At 63.7% G+C, this 24,876-nt stretch overlaps 1 protein-coding gene across 1 annotated transcript in view; it reads left to right on the forward strand.

The window, feature by feature from the left end:
- JPH3 (junctophilin 3) overlaps positions 1-24,876 on the forward strand; it is a 71,597-nt gene that overhangs the window by 29,645 nt on the left and 17,076 nt on the right. Inside the window, exon 4 of the mRNA XM_077754182.1 lies at positions 4,085-4,859. Within this exon, the coding sequence (XP_077610308.1) occupies positions 4,085-4,859 (775 nt within the window). The remainder of the gene's footprint in view (positions 1-4,084; positions 4,860-24,876) is intronic.

Genomic DNA, 24,876 nt, shown 5'->3' on the forward strand with positions numbered 1-24,876 from the left:
GAGCTGGTCTGCAGGGTTTTCCTGATGTTGAAATCTGGTTTCTTACCGACATCGACTGTAGCCTCCGAGATGAGTTCCCACTGGGGGCAAAATTGCAGGTACAGGGGCGCCTGGGTGGCTCAGCTGAGGGTCCAACTTCAGCTCAGGTCATGAACTCGTGGTTCACGGGTTTGAGCCCCGCGTTGGGCTCTGTGCTGACCGTGCAGAGCCCGCCTGGAATTCTCTCTGTCCGTCTCTCCCTACTCACACTGTCTCTGTCTCCCTCAAAATAAATAAAAACTTAAAAAAATATTTAAAAATGCTGATGCAACAAAAGTGCACACCCTGGCCAAGGAAGATTTGCCACGCCCGGCTCCTCACGAAGTGTTACTGTGTAGACAGCGGCGGGCACGGCTAGCCGCCCGCCCCCTCCCGCCAGGCCCAGGTCTGGACTCAGCTGCCTGGCACGCAGCACACCTGCTCCCGGCTCTGCTCGGCCAGGCCCCGTCGGCCGCAGGAGTTTGTTTTAAAGCCCGTGTGTGTCTGCTCTGAGTGTCCCTAAGAACTCAGTCAGCAATCCTTTCGCCTAGTTTTGGGAGTCTGAAATCCGTATTTTCCCACTGTGTTTCTATTCATTTCTCTGCTGCCTATCATTCCATTCTTTAAAAAACTGATGGGAAATCCACATAATGTGAAATTAATGATTTTAAAGTGAACAATTCAGTGGCCCGTGGCACATTGACAGTGTTGAGCAACTCCTACTTCTGTCTAGTTCCAGGTTATTTTCATCCCCCCAGAAAGGAAAACCCCGTCCCCTGTCCCGGCACCTGCCACCGTGCCGTCTCCGGATTTGCCCGTCGGGACCCTTCCCCTCGGCTTTTACCCTGGCCTGGGGCGCGAGCTGTGTGTACGTGTCCAGCTCGGCTCCTCTGTAGGCGGCGCTCCACAGTCACGGAGATGAGCAAATAAGGTTTGGGGAGGGCTCCCTGCAGAGGTGCGTGGCTTGTAGGAGGCCAGTGTGGCAGGCCGGGGGGGGTGGGGATGGAGCGCCCTGGGCTCAAATCCTGCCTTCCCGCTTCTTGGCCGAGTGTGCCCTGTGCGGGCCTCAGCCCCTCCATGACCTCTGCTTCGTCCCTGGACTTCCTGAGGTTTAGAAGATAGAGAGTAGTTATCGTAGCTGAGTGTTAAGGACCTTCCCCCCCAAAAAAATAAATAAATAAAATAAAATAAAATAAAATAAAAACAAAAAAAAACAAACAAACAAAAAAAAGAACTTCCCACACTTCACATCCATTACCTCCTTTTTACCTGCACAGCCACCTTCCCCATCGTACAGAGGAAACTGAGGCACAGGTCAAAGCAGCCTTTCCCCATGTCGCAGGTCCAGGACTCGAACCCAGGCTGGCCCGCTCCTAACTGCTCCCCGAGCACGCGGTCCTCAGCCTTGGGAGGGAGCCTGCCACCTTTGGTGCCCTCGCTTCAGCAAAACCTGGGGTGCCGGCCAGGTGGCGGCTAAACCACCAAATTCTGATGAATTTCAGATCCTCCCCAAAGGCTTTTCTAGAAGTACGTCCCCTGCAGCATGTTCCCCCAAATCACCTGTTCGTGTGAGACTCTGCATCCCGTCCCTTATCTGACCCCCTGTCCCCAACCCACAAGTAGAAGTGGCACCCTGGGCTTCGAGGTGAGAGTCCCTGCAATGGCAGCCCCTTCGCAGCTTGGACTGGGCGCAGGAGGCCTTCAACGGCCCGCTGGCCCCAGGCCTCCCCACCCTCAAGCAGGGAAGGAGCCACCCAGGACCACCGAGCCTGGTCCAGGGTCCTTCTCACAGCCCTGGGTCCCAGTGTGGGCCACACTGGTGTGCCTGCTGGCACAGCCAGCCACTGCCTTTGTCCATCCCATCCCCCGCTTACAGGCTGACTGAGTCTGGGAAGGGTGCGGTGGACGACATGGGGCATGCGGGTAAAACCCACATCCTACCCTCCAGAGAAGAAGGTGCCCACGGCCTGGCACAGACAGCCAGAGGCAGGAAGAGCGCTGGGTTGAGGCAGTGGGCCCAGGACTGCCCCCCAGCGGGGTTCACCCCCACCCAGCTTTGCAGGTACCAGCCGACTGTCCAGCGTGGGGTGCAGATGCCCTCCGCACCCGTGGGATGAGTTCCATGCGATTGGGCTGAAGTGCATGTGCAGCTGAGCCCGGCCCCGCCCAGGATGGGTTCACGAGAACCCTGGTGACCGCTCAGCTCCTAGAAAGCACCTGTGTTGTGGGTCACGTTTTAAATGGACAGGCTGCTGTCTGCTGGTGCAAAGGGCTCTCTGGTCCTTTGTCCTGGCCCCTCGCCCCGGCCACATCTGTCCCCACCCGAGGCCGGGCTCGAGTCCTGAGGAGAATAACGGGTCTAGAATACCAGGCCCTCCTCTGGGGAGCTGGCAAGCTGGTTGGGCTTGGAGACCTGTCCTGCAAACGTGGTTGAACTTGAACCCAGCCGCTCTCCGGGGCCGGTCTGTGGGATGCTGGACGTCCTGCGTGGTCAGCTCCGTGGGCTGGGGGGCCCTAGGTGTTCCTGAGGAGGGGCGCCAGCTGGGCTGGATTGGGTGGGGAGTGAGTAAGGGCAGGCTGTGTGGATAAGGTCTCAGACGGGCCCTTGGAGGGTCAGGACCTGTTCTGACTTGGGGGTGTGGGTGACCGTGGTGGGTAGTGGCATATCAGTGACTGACATCTTTTGGGGCCACGTTACAAGGCTTTGGATCCCACACTTGGTTTGTCTCACTCTGGTGCAGGGCAGGTACGTGAAGGAGATGGCCTGCGTGGGAGACAGTAGGGAGCAGTGGGGAGTGGGGCAGGCCGGAGGGGCGCCCTATCTAGAGGACAGAGATCCAGGGTTGCCGGATCCTGTAATTTTTTTAGGAGAAACAAGAGCTGAGCTTTCATGTGAAGCCTCTTGACTTTGAAATGTTGGCCGCTCCAGTTTTTTATAAAAACACTGTGGGGCAGGTAAAATCCGTATATCGCTCCTGTGACCACGAGTTGGAAGAGTGAGGGGACAGATCCCCATTTTCTCCGAAAAGCCCTTCCAGGGTGGGGAGCCCCTCAGTGGTGCCCAGTGAGGCCTGGCAGTGACTGTAGGAACCCTTGGGTTTTCGCCCTCCCTCTACAGACGAGGAGACTGAGGGTCAGAGAGGTTCCCATCACGCAACCAGTAATACAAGCCTGGTTTTGCTGATTTATTTTTCCTTTTTATTCTTTCTTGGTGAGATGTTATATATTTAATAAAATTTGCGATTTTGATCCCTCTTTAAGCATGTGGGTCAGTGGCGTTAGGTTCACAGTATTGTGTAACCATAGCCTCTGTCTACTTCCAAAACTTTTCCGTCACCGCAGACACAAGCTGACCCCATTAAACAGCTTCCTGTCCCTCCCTCCCCTCAGCCCCTGGCACCCGCCATTCTTCTGTCTGAATTGGACTCTTGGGCCTCACGTAAGTGTGGTCACAGGTATTTGTCCTTCTGCAACTGGCTTGTTTCCCGGAGCGTAAAGTCCTCGCGGTTCATCGTGCTGTAGCGGGAGTCAGGGTATCACGGCTGGTAACATTCCGCTGTACGGATAGGCCCGCTTGGTGTCTCCGTGCGCCCACCGACGGGCCCTCAGGCTGTGCCCCGCTGGCCGTCCGAAGACGCCGCTGGGAACGTGGCGTGCAAGTGCTTTGGCGTTTCTGCTCCGGGTTCCCGTGGGGCCGTCTGGTCGGCTGAGTGCGATACCTCATGTTCCCAAGTGCTTAAGATGCCCCCGCTTACTGCTCTTCCGAACCCTTCCTGCCCTCCCGCTGCCCCCATCCACTCGTATGGGGTTTGTGGCCTGGAGCCGTGTCCCCCACGACAGGTGGGCGTCACTCGCTGAGAAGGTGCTTCCCTCCTGGTCGGCCTCCCGCCGCTCCCCCTCGGGGTTGGGCTTGGCCTGTGTGCAGGGGGCGCTCTGCGTTCCCAGCCGACTCTGCAGGAGACTCGGACACCCCCCCTCCCTCCCCAACTTCTAAGAGGGCGAGATGCAGCCGTAGGAAGTGGGCACAAGGGTCCTTACGAAGTCATCGATGGTCGGCCTCGATNAGGGACCTACCAGGGCCAGTGGGCCGGCGGCATGCGCCAGGGCTACGGTGTGCGGCAGAGCGTCCCCTACGGCATGGCGGCCGTCATCCGCTCGCCCCTGAGGACGTCCATCAACTCCCTGCGCAGCGAGCACACCAACGGCGCCGCGCTGCACCCCGACGCGTCCCCGGCGGCCGGCAGCCCGGCCGTGTCCCGAGGCGGCTTCGTGCTCGTGGCGCACAGCGACTCCGACAGCCTCAAGAGCAAGAAGAAGGGGCTGTTCCGGCGCTCGCTGCTGAGCGGCCTGAAGCTGCGCAAGTCCGAGTCCAAGAGCAGCCTGGCCAGCCAGCGCAGCAAGCAGAGCTCGTTCCGCAGCGAGGCGGGCATGAGCACCGTCAGCTCCACCGCCAGCGACATCCACTCCACTATCAGCCTGGGCGAGGGCGAGGCCGAGCTGGCCGTCATCGAGGACGACATCGACGCCACCACCACCGAGACCTACGTGGGCGAGTGGAAGAGTGACAAGCGCTCGGGCTTCGGCGTGAGCCAGCGCTCGGACGGGCTCAAGTACGAGGGCGAGTGGGCCGGCAACCGGCGGCACGGCTACGGCTGCATGACCTTCCCCGACGGCACCAAGGAGGAGGGCAAGTACAAGCAGAACGTGCTGGTGAGCGGCAAGCGCAAGAACCTCATCCCGCTGCGCGCCAGCAAGATCCGCGAGAAGGTGGACCGGGCGGTGGAGGCCGCCGAGCGCGCCGCCACCATCGCCAAGCAGAAGGCGGAGATCGCGGCCTCCAGGTAGGATGGGGCGCGGGCTGCTGCGCGGCGGGGCCTGGTCTGTTTGGGGAGCGGCGCCGGTGTTTCTGGACTGTGCCCCGTGGAACCCGGGGGTGGGGGGTGTTCCTTGAAGGTTCTCGGGGAGGTGGGGGAGGGGTGAGAACTCGGGGTTCCTCGGGGTTCTCAGGTGGAGGGCTGGAAGGCAGTGGTTGGAGGAAGTTAGGGGTGGGGTGGGGCGGGGCCAGGCAGCGGTTGGCCGGAGGAGGTTCTGGGTCCTACGGCCTTCCCTCCGACTGGACAGCGTCCCCTTTGTCTGTTCTGCGCTGGTGTGTGTTCAGGGAGGGGTGACTGATAAAGGAGGCGGGCTGTTCTGCTGGGGAGACCAAGGTGTGACGTCGCCAGGCTGCGGGCCCAGTGCTGCCACGAAGTGGGGAGGAAGGAAGCGGGCCTTGCTGTCCACGGGCCCCAGGACACAGCCCCGACTGCAGGGACTGGCTGGGGCGCCTGGGAAGGTGCTGGGGGCCAAACGCTGTTGCGAGTTGTGGCCCTTACTGAGTTCGGGGCTCAGCAGGGCTGCCAGGCACCTGGCACCGGTCCCAAGTTGGCTGTTGGTGGGCGCCATGTTGGGTTTCAAGGTGACTTTGGTGTTGTGCAGGGTGGGGGCTTCAGAGCTGGAGAAGGGGCTCAGGACCGGCTCCCCGGGGGCTGCGTAGGCCCATGTGCCGGCGAGGCCGTGGACAGCAGGGACTCCTGCCGCAGCTGGGAGGGAGTGGCCCTGTTGAAAGCCCGGACGCGCCACCCCCCCTCCCCCGGAGGCCACACGCCTGGGTTGTAAAGAAACCGTTCCTGACGAGTTACCCGAAAGCTTTCTGTCCTGTGTGTGTGCTTTCCGGGGTCACGGTGGGACCTGAGGGTCTACCCCAGGGGCTCGGGAGGGGGTCCTGGGGACTGCTTTAGAAGCCCCAGGCTGCCTGGGCAGGAGGCTTCTGGGAGGACACACCGCGGCATCTTTCTGGATGCTTCTGTGTTCCTGGCCAGGGGCAGGAAAGCTTCCCAACTTTGCTAACTAAAGTTTTAGTGTGTTTGGTTCTGGTTTTCAGTGAGCTTTGAGCAGTAAGAGAACAAAACTGGTAGATGCCGTTTATCGCCAGAGTATCTACCGCTCCCAACGTCCCAGGTTTTAGAGGGAAACGAAATCCATTCTAAGGAACCAAGAGAAAAGCGGAGTCACCACCTGAGCACCGAGGTCCAAAATCGGTCTGTTCGCCCCTCATCGCCTCCCCTACGTACACTCAGGCCTGGAAATAAATAGAAGCAGCATTTATGACTCCTCCTCTGGGGATTTAAGATGAAATTAGGTTTGATAGTTACTTCTTCCAGTATAAATGTGACAGGCGCTCATAGAGAAAAATTAGAACACAGAGCGTAAGAGGAAGAAGGCATCGTCAGCCTCGGACGGCTGCGTCATCCAGACTCTGGCTGGCATCTGGCATTTCCTGCTTTCCAGGCGTTCATTTCTTTACCTTTTGTATTTGGCTTGTTGACCTTCGCGGACGAGAGACAGTTACAGGGCAGGGGACGGCGGCGGCGAGGATCCGGGGTCCCCTCACGGCAGCTCGTCTCTGGCCCGTGGCTGAGTTCTCGGCCCAGGGTCTGTGAGGTGGTGTGAGGGCTCAGGGGAGGGTCTGCAGAAATGACTTTAAGGTCCAGCGACCAGGAGAGCTTCCCCGGGACTGAGGACGGGGGACACAGGGCGGTTGTCTGACAAACCCCACAGAAACGGGGCTCTGGGTTCCGGGAAGGAGTTGAGCCCGTGTTGTGGGCAGAGTTCAGAGTCCGCACGCTTGCGGAGCTCCTCTTGGGGCCCCGGTTTCAATCTCTTAGCCTCGGTTTCCCTGTCTGTGAAGGGGCAGTGATGGCCCCTGCTGCGGCGAAGGTCTGAGAATTCGGGAGCCGCAGCTCAGGGAGTCTACGGACCCTGGTCGGGCTCAGGCCCATCACTGCTGAGCAGCCTGGGGAAGATGCTTCTCCTCTCTGGGCTGGGTTCCCTGTTGAGGGACGGGACGGAGTGACGCACGGTGCCCTCAGCCTGCGTGGGGCCGGCGCACGCCACTGTCCCCCTCCCCTGGACCGTGTCAGGTCCCCCGCTGCCCCTCCAACCCCAAGGCCTTTTTGTGGCGGGGAGAGTGGATGCGTCTGCACATTTGGGCTGTGACTCTGAGCTGTGTGGGGCTCCTGGCCCCCGGGCCCCCCGCTGGAGGCAGTAGGGTGGAGGATAAGCCTCCCTTCGAGGCTGCAGGATGGACCCCCGCTTCCTGCATTTTCTCAATGGGCTCAGAGGCCCGTTGCCTCTTTTTTCTGACTCTGTCTGGGACAGCGCAGCCCGTGTGAAGGCTGGGTCAGCCTCCCAGAAGCCCCGAGGCCCACCCTCCAGTGGAGCATGAAAGTGGCCTCGGTGGCTGCGGCGTGGCTGCCCCCAGGAGGACCCTGGTCATTGTCACAGCCAAGAGACGGCCAGGCCAAGACAGCAGGGACAGAGAGGGGCCGCCACTCCCTCCTTGGGCCCTGGCTGGGTCCCCATCAGGGTGTCCAGGACCCTCCTCGGGGGGCGGGGGCCAGCTCTGCGGAAATAGGTGTGGAGGGAGGGGATAAGCACATGGGCCTTCCTGGGAAACATGGTCGGGGGCAGCGTTCTGACCCGTGGTCCTCTTCTCTGGGCCACACAGCCAGGGGGCTGCAGGGTGGGGACGTGTCTGCAGCCTGGGTCCCAGCCCCCACCTCCGTGTAGGGCAGTTGCCCGGGGCCCCAAGGCACGCTGACCAGTGCACCCCTGAGAGGCTGAGATCCTTGTCGGTGCTGGGACCTCATCAGAGGGGCCGTCTTCCCAGGGACCAGCCTGTGGTCACAATGCAAACCCGTCCCGCTAGTGAGAAGGCAGCGTGCAGCACGCCTGGCCCGGAGGCCGTCTCGCGTGAGCGTCCAGCGGCTGCCCTATGTCGCGCAGCAGTCCGGCCCCCCCGCCCCCTCCCGGGAGGAAGGCACTGGCGGAAGCCGAGCTGGGGGTGGGCCAGTCTGTCTCCCGCCCCGTGGCGGCCCCGGGACACCTCAGCAGCGGCCTGAGCTGGTCGATGGTGCTGGAGAAGGCGGCTGAGCAGGTGCTGTGAGCCCCCCCGCCCCCCTCCCCCCCGCCATGNTGCGCCTCTGGCAGTGGCGGACAGCCGTCCAAGGAGGCACCGAGTCCCCAGGTGTGCGTGCTGTTCTGCCGGAGCAGGAAGGCCAGGCCAGGCGTGGTCTCCTCACGAATCCGTGGTGCCTGGAACAGCGTGCGGCCCGGTCATGTTGCGTCTGCACCAGCCGCGCTCTGGGCGGATGAAGGCTCAGGGCCCACCTGCCCTCATTGTCAGGGGCAGCTTCCTGCGGGGCTGGGGACCTGGCCTCCTTGGGGCGGGGCACGAGGCTCACAGGGGCTGCCTCGGCTACGCTGTCCTTTCCAAGGGGACCGAGGGACCCCTGGATTCTTGAGGTGCAGCGTGGACCCTCCTGGGTCCAGCAAGGCAGCGCCTCCGGGTGAGAACTGTCTCCCTGCTCGGGTACCCAGTGTCCCCGCTGCCGGGCCCTGGCGTCCTGCAGATTGGGGGGGGCTCACTGTGCAGCCACGGGCTGTCACCAGACTCCCCAGGGGTGGTGAGGTCAGTTCCCCCGGCGTCCTGCGTTGTGGGGATTGCGTGAGGTGGCATCTGAGCGCTGCTTAGCCCAGCGCCCAGGCGTGGTGGGCGCTCCTGCAGACGCCGATGAGAACCAGAGCGTGCGACACGCACACGGACCCCAGACGCCCCTGCGTGGCCAGGTTTGCCCCAGGCTGACCGTGGCTCGTCAGGGGACAGAGAACCAGAACACGCTGGGCAGGCAGGCCAGGACCATGACCCAAGGACAGTCTGCCCCACCCCCACTTCCTCGTCCGGCTTCCCCGTGGCGCTAACCCGCAGCCTGGCGCCGGGAGCCGGCAGTGTCCCGGGAGGCGTCGGGGCAGCTGTGCTGTTTGAGGGGGACTCTCCTTTCTGGGGAGCAGCCCCAGCTGGGCCGGGGCGCGTGGGCAGCACGCGGGGCCGTGCTGGGAGGCCCTGGGGGTGGCTGGGCAGCTGAGGACGCGCGTCCCTGTGCATGAGGCTGGCTGGGTCGCCAGGGCAGACGGGTGCTGGCCATCAGCCGGCGTCTGCGTCATGTGACGCTTGGCTGAGTGACAACTGTGGGTGGGAGGAGGCGGGAGGGGCCCTGACCAGGCACTCGGGTGGCAGAGGCCATTGCTGACAGGTGGGCAGCCTCCCCCTCCCACACTCGGGGCGGGCAGGGCTCCCTGGCCCCCACTGTGCGCATCCCTCGGGCAGGCGGGCGGCTGCTCTGGGCGGGAGGTGGGGAGATGGCCCAGGGTGCAGGGCCCAGGTCTCAGAGCCAGGCAGTGGCGCCGTCAGGACTGGGTATGCCGCCAGGGTGTTGCCCCTTCAGGCCCGGACCAAATTCTGGGACCCCTCGCTCATGGATGGGGGGCTGGCTTCCACGAAGTGCTCTCTAAACAGAGCGTGGTCCCCAGCACAGGAAGGATTTGGCGTGCTAACCCTCAGGGAGGCTTGCTCCGGGAGGGGCTTCCAACTCCCCAGCCCCTTCCTGAGCGCCTGCTGTATGCCCAGGCCGAGCTGGTGTGTCTGCAGCAGGCCCTCGGCGCCCTGCCTTCACGGCCGCCAGGAGGTCTGGATCTGCACCAGGCCGTTCCCCGGGCTCAGATACAGCGTCCAGGGAGGCGGAGGCATCTTTCCTTCTTGAAGGAAACAAAACTTCCAGGATCTGAAGTTGGGGGGGAGGGGGTTCTTTTTTTTTTAACATTATTTCTTATTAAAGTGATAGAGCCACAAAAAAACGTTAAAACCATGAAATGACTGGTATAACAGAACTGTGTTCTGCCCAGACCAGTTCATCTCCTCAGAGGGGACTGCGGCGACCCTTCCCCCAGCCATCCCCAGGGGTCCGTTTCAAGCCCCGCAGCGGATGCCTGAAACCGTGGCTAGAACCCAGCCCTGCCCACAGCACGTGTCCTCCAGACATCACACCTACGAGGAGCTTCAGTTTACAGGTTAGGCTGAGGCAGAGGCAAACACTAAACGTCTACAGCAGCGCTGATGAAAGGGACGTGAACGTGGCCTCTCCCAGAACCTCTGTCCCCTTCTGGCGACGTGGGAGGGTGAAACGTCCCCGGAGGAGGTGAAGTGCTCCAACCTGGGCGTGTGACAAAGCCTCAGGCCACCACGGAACTCTTAAAAAAATTTTTTTTAGCGTCTATTTATTTTTGGGAGACAGAGACAGAGTGTGAGCAGGGGAGGGGCAGAGAGAGGGAGACACAGAATCAGAAGCAGCTCCAGGCTCTGAGCTGTCAGCACAGAGCCCGACGCGGGGCTCGAGCCCACGAACCGTGAGACCATGACCTGAGCCGAAGTCGGACGCTTAACCGGCTGAGCCACCCAGGCGCCCCTTCAGGCCACCACGGACCTCTGACCACACGTCAGAAGGGGAGCCTCCTCTTCCAGACCTCAGTTGACTGTGGGGCGTGGAAACCGTGGACAAGGGTCGACGCACATTTTTGTCAGGCTTCTCTCCGTGTATATGTGGATACGCGTGTCTCCCCCTCGTGGCTTCCCGTTACAGGCACGGGACCTGGCTGACCGCGGTGTTCCCTGGTCTGTCTTTTCTACTTGCTCCCATCAGGGACGGGTTTCCGTCTCAGGGTGTCCAGACCTGTGTGTTTCTCTAAAGGGTACATGATATTGGGGGACATGGATGCACACGCTGGTCCACCCCGACTCTGAGCGTTCTGGGCGCGTCTGATTGCTCAGTCGTGCAGACGAGGCTGCCGGGGCTGTGCTCGCCCACCCGCCGGGCCGCTGGCTGGCATGTCCCTGTAGCGTCGCCCCCCAGAGCAGGCGCTGCCGGCTAGGAGACGCGTGCGGTTGGAGCTGGTGGTAGATGCTGCCGGGTGGCCTGGCAGGAAGGCTGCCCTGATTTACCCTGTGGGGCACCCACGGGGCAGCCCTGGCTGAGTGCTGTCTTTGAGGGGCTCCTCCCTGCGTGGGCCGACCGAGCCCCAGAGACCCCGTCCTCGGGATCCTCGGGCCCTGTGGGTACGCAACCCTCCGTGGCGGAGGTGGTGAAGGATTTTGAGAGGAGCGGATCGTGCAAGATCGGGTGGCCCTGTAATCACAGGGGACCCTATAGGAGGTGTTAGGTGGCGTGCGCAGGGTCACAGCCGCCCCCCGTGTCTCCCCTGCTCACGCCGTCACTTCTGCCCACTGAGGCTCTTTGGTGTCTGCCCTCCAGAGTCCCCGCAGATGCACGTTAAAGCCGCTGTGTGTGTGGAGACCGGCCCCTGCGCTCCTCTGCCCGCGGCCGGGCTGTCACCCCTGGTCCCCTCTCTAGAATGGTCATGCCTGTCCCCTTCCCACCCCGCAGGGAGCCGGCTCTCTCTGCAGGGTACCGAGCTTCCTGCCGCCGGGTGGGGGGGGGGTTGTGCCCACCTGCTAGGACAGGCTTCCCGACTGGGGAGTGGGGTGCTAGAGCCTGGGAAGGGGCCGGGGTCAGGGCCAGCCGAGGGCTCGCTTGGGGGCGAGAAGCTGCTGCTTCCGGGGCCGCGTGCGCTGGCACACCTTGGGTTCCGTCCCGGAGGTCCGTGGGCTTGAGCTCGGGCCCGGGTGCTGTGCCTCCTGGCGGTGGTGCTCCCCAGCGCCCTCCCGCGCCTCCCGCGCCTGCGCCTCGCCCCACGGTGTGGCCCCCTCGCACGCGGGGCCGGGGTGTGTGCTGTCGGACGTGACTGGGCTCGTGGCCCCTCACTCCGTTTGTGCCACCTGACGGAACGCACGGAGCCGGGGACTCGGCCGCTGGCCGCGTGGGTGGGTGGGACGCGGGGGGCCAGCCCGTGCTGGCTAAGTCCTGGCGAGCCCGGGGTCCCCTGAGTTCAGCTCCTCTCAAGGGAGCCTGGTGCCTTTTACAAGGCCCTGGAGAAAGGGGCGTCAGGTTGGTCTCGGTGGTGTGTCCCCAGACTTGGTGACTCCTGGATGGCCCCCCTAAATCAGCCCCCTGCTGCACCCTGAGCCCATCTTCACGAGAGGTGGTAAGTGGCCCGGCCGGTAGCTCTCCGGCCTCAGGCAACCCCTCTGGGCCTGTGTTTTCAACTCTGTAAAACGGGACAGAAGCAGGTTGAACTCGGTCTCAGACAGAACCTTCCGGAGCTCACAGATGCCACTGTTCTCAAAACACCCCAGTCACTCCTCCCCTGGAACCTCAGCCTTCGTCCCGCCCTCCGCCGCCTCCTCCAGGCTGTGACCCGGGCCTCCCCTGCCCCCCCCAGTTCCCGCCAATGGCCTTGCCAGGCCCTGGGCCACCTGGCACGGCTGGCACCCAGGGGGCGTGCAGGTCCCCACCAGCTCGCAGGCAGGGATGGAAGGAACCGGATGGGGAACGGGAGCCCCTCACCGCACGAGCACGTGGCTGACCTCTGTCTCCACCGCGGAAGGATCTATGTAGTCTGTGTGACCAGAGCCCCGAAATGTTTGCTTTGGGGGACCTTGAAGAGCGGCTCTGGCCCCTGTCCCTGCAGACGTGTGTCTGTAAGGGGGACTCGGTGCCTGAATCAGGGCTGCAGACAACAGAACCACAGCTCACATTAGTTCAAGAAAAAAGGGGCCGTGTGGCTCTTGTTCCGTGGCTTGCCGTCGGGCACGGCTGGATCCAGAGGTTCAGGTGACGTCAGGGCTCTGTCTGCCCCTCTCTGTGTCCGTCCCCTTGTCCGTCAGGGGACTGGCAGCTCTGTGCTCCCCACCCTGCAGCCCTCAATCCAGAGGGAGGGGGAGACGTCAGCTCGCAGCACCCATGTCGGAATGATCTGGAAAGCCTCTGAGTGACCATGCTGGGCCACATGTGCGTCTCCAGCGTGAGGGGCGTGGCTGGTTTCCACCTTGTGACGGATCCTGCTGCTGTGAACGTTCACGGACGGGTGTGTGCGTGGACGGGCACACCTCGGAGCGGAATTGCCGGGCCTCACGCCAGTCCTACGTTTAACTTTCTGGGGACCGGCCCCGCGGCCACAGCCCTGATCTGCATTCCCACCAGCAGTGCGGTGGGTTCCGGTTTCTTCCCATCCCTGCCAGGAAGAGAGGGAGAGAGAGAGAATCCCAACCAGCTGAATCACCCAGGTACCCAAGCGTCTGACTCTTGATTCCGGCTCTGGTCATGGCCCCAGGGTCGTGTGATCAAGCCCCAGGTTGGGCTCTGTGCTGAGCACGGAGCCTGCGTGGGATTCTTTGATTCTCTGTCTCTGTCTCTCTGCCACCCTCTGCTCCCACTCTCTCTTGTTATTGTCGGTCTGAATGTCCCCTCCCCCACCCCTGGGGCCGTGGGGTTTCTGTTCGTGCTTCCCCGATGGCGAGATAATGATGTACGCGTCAGCCCTGTGCGCGTCTGCCCTGGAGAATTGCTGTGATCTGGGGTTTCAGTGCTTGCTCCCTCTTCCCCGTCAGTTGCGTTTGTTTGCTGGAGTCCAACCCCCTCCTGAGGCTGAGCTCCTGGAGGCTGGAGCCCCCCCTCCATGTGCCGTCTGGGGGAGGGCGGGGGCTGGGCCAGGGACCGGGTGGCACCGAGGGAGGGGCCCCTCCAGAGCAGGTGGTGACGCTGCAGGGCTCTGAGCCCCTGACCCCACGGGGCTCCTCGGGGCGCCTAGGGACAGCGTCCCAGCTGGTGTCGCCAGGGAGACCCGGTCCCTCCGGCCCCAACGCCCTGCAGAGCTCATCTGCCAGCGGTGCTATTACATGGCCGCCCCAGCCTGGGTCCCTGGGGCAGCGGCTGAAGCTGCTCGGGACCCTGACCCTCGGCGCCACCCAAACACCCAGGGGCCGAGATGTGTGTTCCCATCTCCCTTAGCCTCTCTGGCCCCCACACCCTCCTCCTCTGAGCCCCCAGCCATGGGCCCCTGTGGGTGTAGACGTCAGAGTCCCAGCTCTGCCTCCAGGCCTCCGTGGCGGGAGAACACCTCCCCCTTGTGGCTGGCGAGAGTACGGATGGTGCAGCACGGTCCGGGGCGGACGGCGCCCCCAGAGCCTCGGAAGGGAGGTCCGTGACCCGTACCGTGCGTGACCCCTTTACCCCGTTGCTGGGGTCCTCGGCCTCTCATTCCCTCTGCTGGGGGGGGAGGCCTCACCCCGGGTCCCAGGGCATGTGGCCCCGCCCTCCCTGGCTCCTGCGGATTCATCACTTCCTCTCGGCTTTGAAAGCCACCTCGAGTAGGAATTTTCCTGGGGCGACAAGGAAGGTTAAATCGAGGCCACTTCCCTCCCTGCCCTGTTGGTACTGGGTCCCGCGTAGCCGCAGGGCCGGCTTGCTGCCACCGACCCGTCCCCCTTCTCCCCGGGGCACTGTGGTCCTGTGGCTCTGGTTGCACAAGCCACCGTTCCCAGGGCAGGAGCCTGAAATGCCCCTCCCCCCACCGCCACCCCAGGCCCTTGACTTCACCAGACACGCATGGTGGTCGGGAGAGCCAGTGTCGAGGATCAAAGGCACTGAGGTCCCTGTCGCACCTGGGAGGGGAGCCACCGTCAGTCGGGAACACCTGTTGATTTAAAAACTTGAGTTGTGGTAAAATACACACAACGTAGACTTTTCCATCAGAACTATTTTAGGGGGGCGGTCCAGGGCCATTAAGTACCTTCGGAGTGTCTGTGACCAGCACCCCCATGTCCAGAACCAGCTTCTCTCCCCAGACTGGAGCTCTGGGCCCGTGAGACCGCGGCCCCCTGGCCCCCCACCTGCTCTCCCATCTGTGGATCGGACGCTCAGGGCCCCCGTGTAAGTGCAGACCTGCAAGCGTGTCGTGTTGCGACCGCTGATTCCACAGGCAGTGTCTCCAGTCTGTCGGTGTGTGTGTGTGTGTGGGGGGGGGGGGAGCGCTTCCCTTTCATGGCTGAGCCGCGTCCCTTTGTCTGCGTGGAAGGTAGACACTCCGTTTGCTTCTACCTTCTGGCTGCTGTTGTGAACGTGGGTGTGTCCTTTTATGTGTCCCTTATTATGGAAAATTTCAAGTGTGTGCAGAAGCAGAGGGAGGACTCTGACACCTTTGGCCACTCACCTGGCTCGAGCCCCTGGGAGCTCCTGAGTCCCCTCGGCCTCCAGACCCTGACCAGGGTTACTCTGGGAGCAAATTCCAGGCATCCTGCCATCTCGTCTATAAAGATAAAAATGGGGCGCCTGGGGGGCTCAGCCAGTGAAGCGTCCGACTTCGGCTCAGGTCATGATCTCGCGGTTCGTGGGTTCGAGCCCCGCGTCGGGCTCTGTGCTGACAGCTGGGAGCCTGGAGCTGCTTCAGATTCTGTGTCTCCCTCTCTCTCTGCCCCTCCCCTGCTTGCTCTCTCTCCCTCTCAAAAATAAAACATTAGAAAAATAATAAAGATGAAAATAATTTGGAGTGCCTGGGCGGCTCAGTCACTTAGGCATCTGACTCTTTTTTTGTTTGTTTATTTTGAGAGTGAGCGAGCAGGGGAGGGACAGAGAAGGGGAGAGAAGGAATCCCAGCCAGCCGAACCACTGTGTGTGTCCGCAAGAAGGCCCCAGGTGTGCTGGCTCCGAGGACACAGCAGGCTCAGAAAAGGCCGTGGTCTCCTGGTGAGGGCGGCGGCCGCCACCCGCTGCGCTGCTTCCGGAGCGCCTGGTTTTGACTTGGGGCGAACAGGAAACAAACGTGTTAGGTCTGGGCTGGCTACGCGGCTGGCCCAGCCTGACGGGTACGCAGAGCGCCTAAGCTGAAATGCATCCCGGTGCCAGCCCAGCCCCCGGAGGCCGTCGGGCGCTCTTGAGGCCGCTGGCCGGTCCGCGGGGCACCAGAGGGCGGAGCCCCTCCACTCACTGGCTCGTCCCCAGGCGGGCCGCGGCCGCCCGTCCCTCTGGAGCCCTGCGCAGTTTGGATGGAACCAGGCCGAGCCAGCCCTGCGCAGCAGCAGGGTCCGCTCGCCGTGACCCGGGGGGCTGTGCTGGCAGGTGGGACCCCACGCCCGGGGCTCAGCAGCCGGACCCCTCGCCGGCCTGGCTTTTCTTTACTCTGGTCTCAGGCCAGCCCGTGGGCCCCCAGCTGGTCCTGATACTACGGTTCCTTCCTCTCCTCGTTAAAGATGAAGAGTCCGACCAAAACCCGGGCTCCGGGCCCAACCCCGCAGAGCGCCGCTGTCATGTCGCGACCTTTCCCTCACGGGTGATCTCCTGCGCCCGCGGCCGCACGCGCCTGCACAGGAGTGCGTTATGCTCCTTCTGTAGCTCGTAATCGTGCCTCCATTCAGACACTCTGAACATTTCTGTGCATCACAAAGTCCACTCAGAGCCACTCCTTGGCCAGAGCGAAGCCGCCTTCAGGGCGCTCTTGCTGTGGGGCTAAAGGACAACGCACAGGCTTCAACGCCCCGTGTGTCATATGACCCCCCGGCTTTAAAGCAGAGGAAAACAGAGGTACATGTTTATGAACATTTGGACTGTTGAATTCTGGCCTTGTGGCTTAATGCCTAGAACTTTCCTGAGCCCACAGCTTCGCCGGTGCTTCCCCGTGACCGGGTGGGCTCAGGGCGTGGCTGTGGTGAGCGGCAGGGTCAGCAGCAGGGGCCACGTGCCCTGATCCCCTCTGCTCTCCCCACGGCACGGGGGGGCCCTCCCAGAGGGCTCGGCCCTGCAGCCACAAGCCCCCTTGAGATGGTGACTGTCCCCTTCTGGGCCCCAAGGCTTGGCCAAGCTTGACACGGTGACCTACTGGGCCAGTGCCCGAAAAGGACCCGTGGGCCTGCTCCTCTCCTAGGGGCTGAGCGCCTGCTGGTGGCACTGTGGGAACAAGACCATTTCGGGGAGCAGAGAGATCCGGCAGTCGGGGTCCAGCCCCACCGGGCATTTTCTGTGACGCGGGGTTGTCAGACTGGCCCACGGAGGCCCAGCAAGACCAGTAGACTAGCTGGCGTGGAAACGACAGAGGTGGCCTGTCTGGGGGTCTGGGACCCGCACCGGGGATCGACCCAGCTGGATGGAAGGTCTGTGTCGGAGCTGAGGGCGGTGACCGGCACCTTCCGCTGGGAGAGCTTCCCTGCCCGTCTTCAGCGCCTCCTCTTGGTCGTCTCTGCCGTCGGCAGACGGCACCTCAGCAGCTGGGGGAGGAGGAGTCTGATCTCTGCGAATAAGTCCAGACTCTCCGGCCGAACGCAGCCCTCCTTGAATTCTGGCCTCGGATCCCACCTCTCCCTGGTGGACGGCCTGCACCGGGGCCCGGCACCCCCTGGGCAGCCTTCCCCTTTGCACATGCTGTTCCTTCTAGGGATGCCCTTCCTTCAGCCCCGTGAGCTCCTATACAACCCTCAGGACCCAGTTCAGATGTACCTCTCAGAACTCAAGCTCGACTCTGAGGAGGGGAGTCGGCTGCTCCCTTTCCGTGAGCCCTCTGTGTTGGCATCTGTCCTGAGCTGCGAGAATTTTTAATTCATTGGGACCGTGAGTCCCCTGAAGTCAGGACTTTGCTTCTCCGCGCAGCAGATACAGAAAGGAAGGGATTCTTTCTGACGCAGATGGACGCGTCTGAGGAGCAGGCGTGGTGGGCGCGGGGCCAGAGCCTCCGTTGCCTCCTCTGGACGTCAGCACCACTCCCAGGGCAGCAGAACGGAACAGGGAGATGTTCGTGGAATGCTCAGCATGTCCCCACCACCGGGAAGGCCTTGGGGACTGCAGTAGTCGACACTGCGGTTTCCACCCTGGGATCGTCCAGGCTGGTGTGAACCTGCAGCGAACTCAGCAATTCTCCAGCCGGGCTCTGGGTCCCGTCTATCCGCGCACAGATGCTGTTCCCGTGGGTCTGGCCACTGCTCCACCCAGCCTGCGGGTGGCCTCGCACGTGCGCTGCTCCCCTGGCAAAGACTCGCAGTAGATCCCTGCCGAGTCTGGAAAGCCTCGTCCCCACAGACGAGTGGCTCTTTGTTGCGAGTGCGCAGAGGGGGTGCCTGGCGGGTTGCCGGTGGTCACCTTGGCCAGGGCTGGTGCCAGCCGCGAGCCTCGGGGGTCAGAGGGGGTGGTGCCTGGGGCTAGAAGGGGCCTGTGGTGGCCCTGCTCTGCCTCCTGCTCGAAGACCTTGTTCCACACGTGGTGGGGGGTGGGGACGGAGGCTGGTGGCTGTCCTGTCACACGGAGGCCGCCAGGCCTGGCTCCCGCGTGGGCCCTTCACGGCAGCTTTGCCGCTCAGCCTCGGTCTCCCTGCCTGGGGATCGGGCACCCCCCGCATCCGCGTGACTTTTCATTTCCTACTTTGCTGTACCAGAACTTGCTGGGTGGCGGTGAAAGCATCTAACGGCCCAGCGCTGGCCGGGGTCCGGGTCCACACCCTGCTGGGCTCGCCTCCTCGGAGGCTCCGGGTCAAGTGCGGGGACAGAAAGAGCGCACAACGCACTGCCACCACTGCCCTCTGAGCTCCCTTTACGCTCCCCCAGCGGCTTCTGTGAATCGTCCCGAGTTCACGGCTCCCCGCGGTGGGGCTGCAACGGTGGGCTCGGGGTCGCCGGCAAGCCGCCCCAGCTGGTCACTGTGGGCCGGGCGCTCCAGGGTCCTGGTCCTTCCTCCTGGGCCCATGTCACAGCCGAGGAGGTAGAGCTGTGCTCATGCTCTGGGTCTCGTCTGCTCGGGGCACGTGTGTCCCCCTGCCCCTCGGATGCTAGTTGGCTCCGGCTGCCATGACAACGTGCTGTAGCCTTGGGGACTCCTTACCAACGGGTACGGGGCTCCGGCCTGGGGAGGGGAAGAGGCTTTGCGAGGAGTCCTTTCCCGGATTGTGCACGGGAAGGGCTGCGCGTGGTGCGTTCGTCTTGTTTACCACAGTGAAGCTCACGGTGGCCTCAACGGGAGGGGCTTATTTCCCGCAGATGACCCCATGCCGGGCCCCCTGCAAGGCGTGACCAGAGGGAGGGCATGTGGGCACTGTGCTCACACCCCATTGGTCAGAACTGAGTCACATGGCCACTCCGCTGCAAGGGAGGCTGGGAAATGTAGTCCCCATTCTGGGTGGCCATGCGCCCCGGGATGGGGGAGAGGGGCAAGGAGTCACTCTTGAGGACGGCTGTGTCCCTGCCGTGCACCACCTTCCCCGAGCACCTGGGGGCTGTGCCAGCCCCGTCTCCTCAGGGTGTGTGGCTGGCCTGGTCTCCCCCCCACCCCCCACGTCGTCCCTCCTCCCTCAGTGCTCCTCCCCCTGGCGCTGTGGCTGCCTGTGCGTGAGGCTGTGTCTCCGGGGCCTGGCGTGAACTGGCGCTGGGCAGGCGCTCAGCAAATACTCAGCGTGCAGACGGGCGAGGGCCAGACAGCGAGCATGGCTTCCCGAGGTCGCAGACCCCTGACCGGCTGGGCTGGGATTTGAACCCCACGCGCAGAGCCCCCGGGTGGAGAATTCTGTGTTCTCTGCCTTCTGGAAGAGCCTAGAGTATTCGGACAGGGCTCTGTCTGTCTCCACCTGTGGATTCTGACAGGCCGGAGGGGGCTGTTCTTCCCAACCTTGTCCTTCCTCACGCCGCCAGCTTGGGGGTGTGGACCTGAGCCCCGAACGGCCATCGGCGGCAAGTGTGGAGCACCGTGTCTTCCCACGCCGTGGCCCCGGGTCCCTGCTCTGGCTGAGCACCTGTTCCCTGCTCAGCAGGCAGCTCGGCCGGGAGATGGCTGGGCCTCTGTTGCTGTGACCAGGTCCCCACTGCAGCCCCCACGGCCGAGGCCTGAGGCAGCCCCGTGGCGGGAGCGACTCCGGGTGGGCACTGGCCGCCGTCCACAGCCGGTGTGGCCGCCGAGGGCCCTGGGTCGGGAAGATTTGGAGGCCAGGTCGGGGCTCGGTGGAGGGGCCCCGACTGACGGGTCAGCACGAAGTCTGCAATGTCGTCAGATACACGTAGCGAGAAGTCGGCCGTTTCCCGGCGAGGTCAGCCGTGCAGTGCAGGTTACCGTTGCCGGACGACCACAGCACCTCCAGGACTATTCCGTCTTCGCCGACTGGAGTGCGGCCCCGCCACCCCCCAGTGGCTCTGCGTCCGTGGAGTCTGTCCCGTGGCAGCAGGCTTCTCACACTGAGCACAGCATCCTCTGGGCTGTAGCGGGCGTCAGGATCTCTGCCCCTTCCTGGCCCAGTGGCCTTCCGCCGTCGGGATGGCCCACACTTTGTGTGTGCGCCGTCCCTCTGTGACCGCTCAGGTTACTTCCACCCCGTGGCTGCCGTGAGCCGTGCTGCCGTAGACGTGTGTGCAGCCCTCTTCGAGACCCCCTCACCCCGGTCCTGCGGGGACGCGCCCAAAGCAGGACAGCGGGTGGCACCGTGGTTCTGGGCACCTTCCTTGAGGGCACAGCAGCCTCGCCCTGTTGTGTCCCCTCGGAGGGGCCGCCGGGCCCCTGTTCCCACCACACTGGTTTTCCACGTCTTTGGAAGCAGCTGTCGTCCTTCCCCGGGTTTCTGTTAAATCTGGGCTTCCGGTCTGGGATGGGCCGCGTTGAGCCAGAGCAGAGGCAGAGCTCGGGGCCCTGGGACTCCCTCCGACCCTGGGCCTGAGGTGGCCAGGCCGATCAGGTCTGCCCTCTGCCCGTGTCGGGGACCCCCGCGGCTCTGCGAGGTCAGCTTGTCCTTGGGCAGAACTGGGCACTGTGCCCCCCGCTGCTGTCCTGCGGTGCCTGGTGCTGGGAGGGCTGCATCCAGTCAGGCCCGGGTCCCCTCGGAGAGGAAGCCGCAGCCTCCCAGCCTGTCTCCAGCCCGGGCGCCTCTTCCCGGACACGAAGCTCTCACACCTCACGTCACCTCCCTGTGCCGCACTGTCCTGGTGTCTCTTTTTTTCAATGTTTATTTTTGACACAGACCAAGCTGGGGGAGGGGCAGAGAGAGAGGGAGACACAGAATCCGAAGCAGCTCCAGGCTCTGAGCTGTCAGCACAGAGCCCGACGCGGGGCTCGAACCCACAAACCGTGAAGTCCTGACCTGAGCTGAAGTCGGACGCCCAACCCACTGAGCCCCAGGCGCCCGTCCTGGCCCCTAAGATGAGGGACGGCAGTGCCCACATCACGGGGCATCCTGGGCGCTATGTGACGAGCCCCCGTGTCCTCCTGGGACACATCTGTCGGATCTCATGCGACCCGACCTGCTCCTCTGAGCCTCAGTTTTCCCACCTATCAAACAGGACAGCAACAGCCCTGGTCTCGTGGGGCCCAGAATAGCGCCAGGCACGGAGCAGAGACGAGAACTGGGGTGTCCTGTGCCCCTGGCCCCGCAGCTGTCGTAACAGACGTGCAAGCTCAGTGTCTGAGAACCACACGCTCTTCTGTTCTCGAGGTCTGAAGCCGGGCTGGGGTGTGAGCAGGGCCGGGTCCTCAGGACGCTCCGGGGAGCATCCCTTCCCTCCTACACCTGCCGGTTGCCGGGCTTACACTCTGACCCGTCTCCGATGAGAACCTCGTGGGGACTTGGAGCCCCCTGGATAGTCCAGAACGTTCTCCCCACCGCAGAAGCCCACACAAAATCACCGCTGCAGAGATGCCCGTGCCGTGCGAGGGGATGTTCACGTGTCCCAGGGGTGAGGACGTGGACGTGTTGGAGCCGTTACTCTGCTGCCCACCCGTTTTCCGGGCTTCTGGGTGCCTGGAGCCTCGTTGGAGGGGGCGGGGCCTTGGCCCTGAGTGTGGACTGGCTTTCTGGGGGTCAGGCCCGGGGATGCCGCCGTTGGGGGGGCCGTGGTGAGGGCTGTGCGTCTGGGGGAGGGAGAGCTGCAGAGAACGTGCCTCTCGTCCCAGAAGCGCCCAGACTGCCAGGGGTCACGGCCAGCTCGGGAGGAGGTCCCTGGCCTCAGTGAAATCTGGTGTTTTCCCAGCCGTGCATTCGGGGCCCGCAGCCGCGGCAGCAGGAGCCTTGCGTTCAGGCCGCGTGGAGGGCGTCCCCCGGTGCCACGCAGTCAGCCCCCCGCGGTTCGGCCGTGACCGGACTGGTGTCACGTGCTCACAGAGCACGGGGCATGCCTGGCTCTCCGGTGTGATGTGAAGTCTCGTTTCCAGATAATCAGAGCGGACGCCCATCTAGAACCTCCCGTGAGGGGCCCGCCTGCCTGCCGCTGGCAAAGGGACCTCGGCCGCCCTGGCCGAGCTTCGGCCCTGGGACAGCACAGCTCCGTCGTGGCAGGCACCCCATGGGCCTTTGAGGAACCCCGTGACCCGCCAGGCTCGTCGTTTGTGTCAGCGGCAGAACCAGGACTTTATTCCCCTCCGCCTGGTTTTGCCAGGCTCATGTCCGACTCCCGGGGACCATCAGCTTGGGTTATGGCTGTTTTGGGCAGAGTCGGGCACTGGTGTCCCGGCTTCTCTTTGGGGTGTCTGAGGTCAGGGTCCTGTGAGGTGCGTGAACAGAGACCAGCGGAAGGAGAGCCTCGGCCCCTCCAGCGTCAGCCTCGGGTCAGGGCTTCGACCCCGCGAGCCTTGCCGAGGGTCTGGGGTGAGGGGTGGCTGGATGGTGCTCAGACCCTTATCACCTGCCACCCAAGGGTCCAGCGGCCGCCACCGCCTCGTCCCTCTGGGACCCCCTTCCGCAGCCCATGACCCTGATGTGATGTGATGAGGCCCCTGGGACCCGGCACCGCCAGCCTCCCTCCTGGCGCTCGGCAGCCCCGTGTCACGTTGTGCTGCTGGGAACAACAGGGACAGCCAGGTGACATGTGACGCCGTCTGCAGGCCCCGCGATGGGACGGTTCCGAGGTGGCTGTTGTGCCTCAGCTCCATGCGGGGTTCAGGGCAGAGTCTGATCATAAGTCACAAGTTTTCTGCACGGTTGCAGCTGCCGCCGCGCAGCTGGGCGGGGACAGGTGGCCCCTGAGCTTGAGCCCCGCCCCCCGCCGCCCCCCGCGCCCGCCCCCGCTGTGGCCGTCCCTGTGTCGAGACGTGGCTGCGTTCATCACGGTCCTTAGGCGCGTGACCACTGAACCTACCAGCAGCCACGCAGGTTTATCAGGCTCCCATCTTTACGTGTCCATCACGGTGTCTGAGTTTTGTGTCCCGACCCGTTTCCCCCGCCAGCCCTGCGGGTTCTGTCCTGGGAGCTCACGTGGCGCGGTGGCTGTCGGGACACACGCCGTGTCCTTGCACTGATTGCGCTCTTTACGCGAGGAGACACCGTGTTTTCACGAAGCACTGAAGAATTTGGGGCCTAAAGCTAATCTCTCCCCAGGAGCCTGAACCCCAACTCCATCCCCAGCCTGAGGGCGTCTGGGGTGCAGCAGGGAGTGGGGGGAAGGTGCGGGGGGGGCCCGGATTGCTGCCCTGGGGAGGACAGTCCCCCAAACAGGCTTTGGGCAAACTGGGGGAGACCCCACAGCTCCCGGCATCACCTGGGGGTGGGGGGGGACCCTTCAGAGACACTGTCTCCCTTGACTTTGCTTCCTTCCCTGAGATCTGCTCTTTGACTTACAGCAAGTGACAATTAAACATTTTTACTGGTGTTTAAACTTCCTNCCAGCTGCACCTGACAGTCGGCTGATGGGCTGATGGTCATCTCGGCCGCGTGCAGGGCTCGCCCTGTCCCAGCTGCTCACACGGGACCCGCCCAGTCCCCGAGCCGTTCCTTAGATGAGGAGGTAGACAGCAGGCGCACAGCCCGAGGCCGGGCCTGGGCCCCCTCCCCCTTCTGCCCCCAGGTGTCTAGCTTGGTGGCCCCCCTTCCCCCAAGACACAGTGAAGACAGCACCAGCACATCCTTGGGAAGGGAAGGGAGGGGCGGACCTGGTGCCCACAGCCGGGCTCAGAGACACCCGGCCCCTGCTGTGGGACAGGCCTGTACTCCGAGGGCCACCAGGTGGGTGGGTGGCTGTCCCTGAATGAGTGGCTCCGACGGAGGCTGACGGCAGGGCAGAAAGGGGACCGGAGTTGGGACTGGAGGCCTGAGGCCACACGTCCTTCCTGCTGTCACGCCAGCGAGATGGGCGTCAGGGTCCACACTGTGTGTCACCTCCATCATGTCCAGGGCAGCCGAGCACGGGGGAGGGGCTCACGTGCAGGAATCCGCCGTCGCGGGCTCTGGAGCCCACCCCGTTCAGGACGGGCCTCCCCCCAGCATCCCCAGCGAATCACGTCTGCAAAGAGCCCGTCCCTGACAGGGTCGCGTCCCCAGGTTCCGGGCGTGGGGCACCACTCCTCCCGCTGCAGGGACACGCTGCCCCAGGTCAGCCGTCTGGGCACAGGCAGAATGAGAAGAGGCCGCATCTGAGCTCAGAGCCCTCCATTCGCCGTCGGCCTGTCCCCAACCCCAGGCTGAAGGCGGGGGTGCGCGGGTCCCTCCTGTCTTTGGCGGCCTGGAGCAGCCTGGGGGCACAGGACGGGATCGCGGGCAGGGCCTGGCATCGCGACACCTGGTCTTTGTCCTCGATGGTGACAGCTGGGGGGGGGGCTTGGAGCCTCAGAGACGAAGAGGTTAGACCCGGCGGTCAGGTGCCCGCGCATCCCGTACAGACAGCAGACCTCCAGGCTTTGCCACTCTACGTGGGGCCTCTGCCCCACGATCTTCTTTCTGCAACCCCTTAAAATACAAAGCCCAGGGCTCCCTGCAGGCCACAGGCCACATCTGCCCCCGGGCCGTAGCGGACTCTTATCTTGGGGGCGTCCTGTCTTGGACTGTGCACCTGACAGCAAGCAACCTGGCCACCTCTGACCTTTGCTCCCGCTGCTTCCTCCAGGAAGTCCTCCTGGTGTCCCCACCCCCCTCCTGCCTCTGGCACCGGAACACTGCTCTCGGAAGCTGGGCCCCTCGCTGCAGATCCTGCCAGAAGAGAGGGCGGGGGTGAGGGTTTGCTGGGCAGAGTGCCCCCAACGTGCCGCCCTCACAGTGGACGGCTTCCTCCTCTGTAAAGCGGGAGGGCACCACCTGCCGAGTCTGGGGCGGCGTTGCTGAGCAGCATCCAGGTGACGCTCACCTGTCAGGCCCTGCCCCCCCCCCCCCCCC

Source organism: Crocuta crocuta, unplaced genomic scaffold (assembly GCF_008692635.1).
Source record: "Crocuta crocuta isolate KB4526 unplaced genomic scaffold, BGI_CrCroc_1.0 scaffold61, whole genome shotgun sequence".
NCBI classification, from domain to species: domain Eukaryota; kingdom Metazoa; phylum Chordata; class Mammalia; order Carnivora; family Hyaenidae; genus Crocuta; species Crocuta crocuta.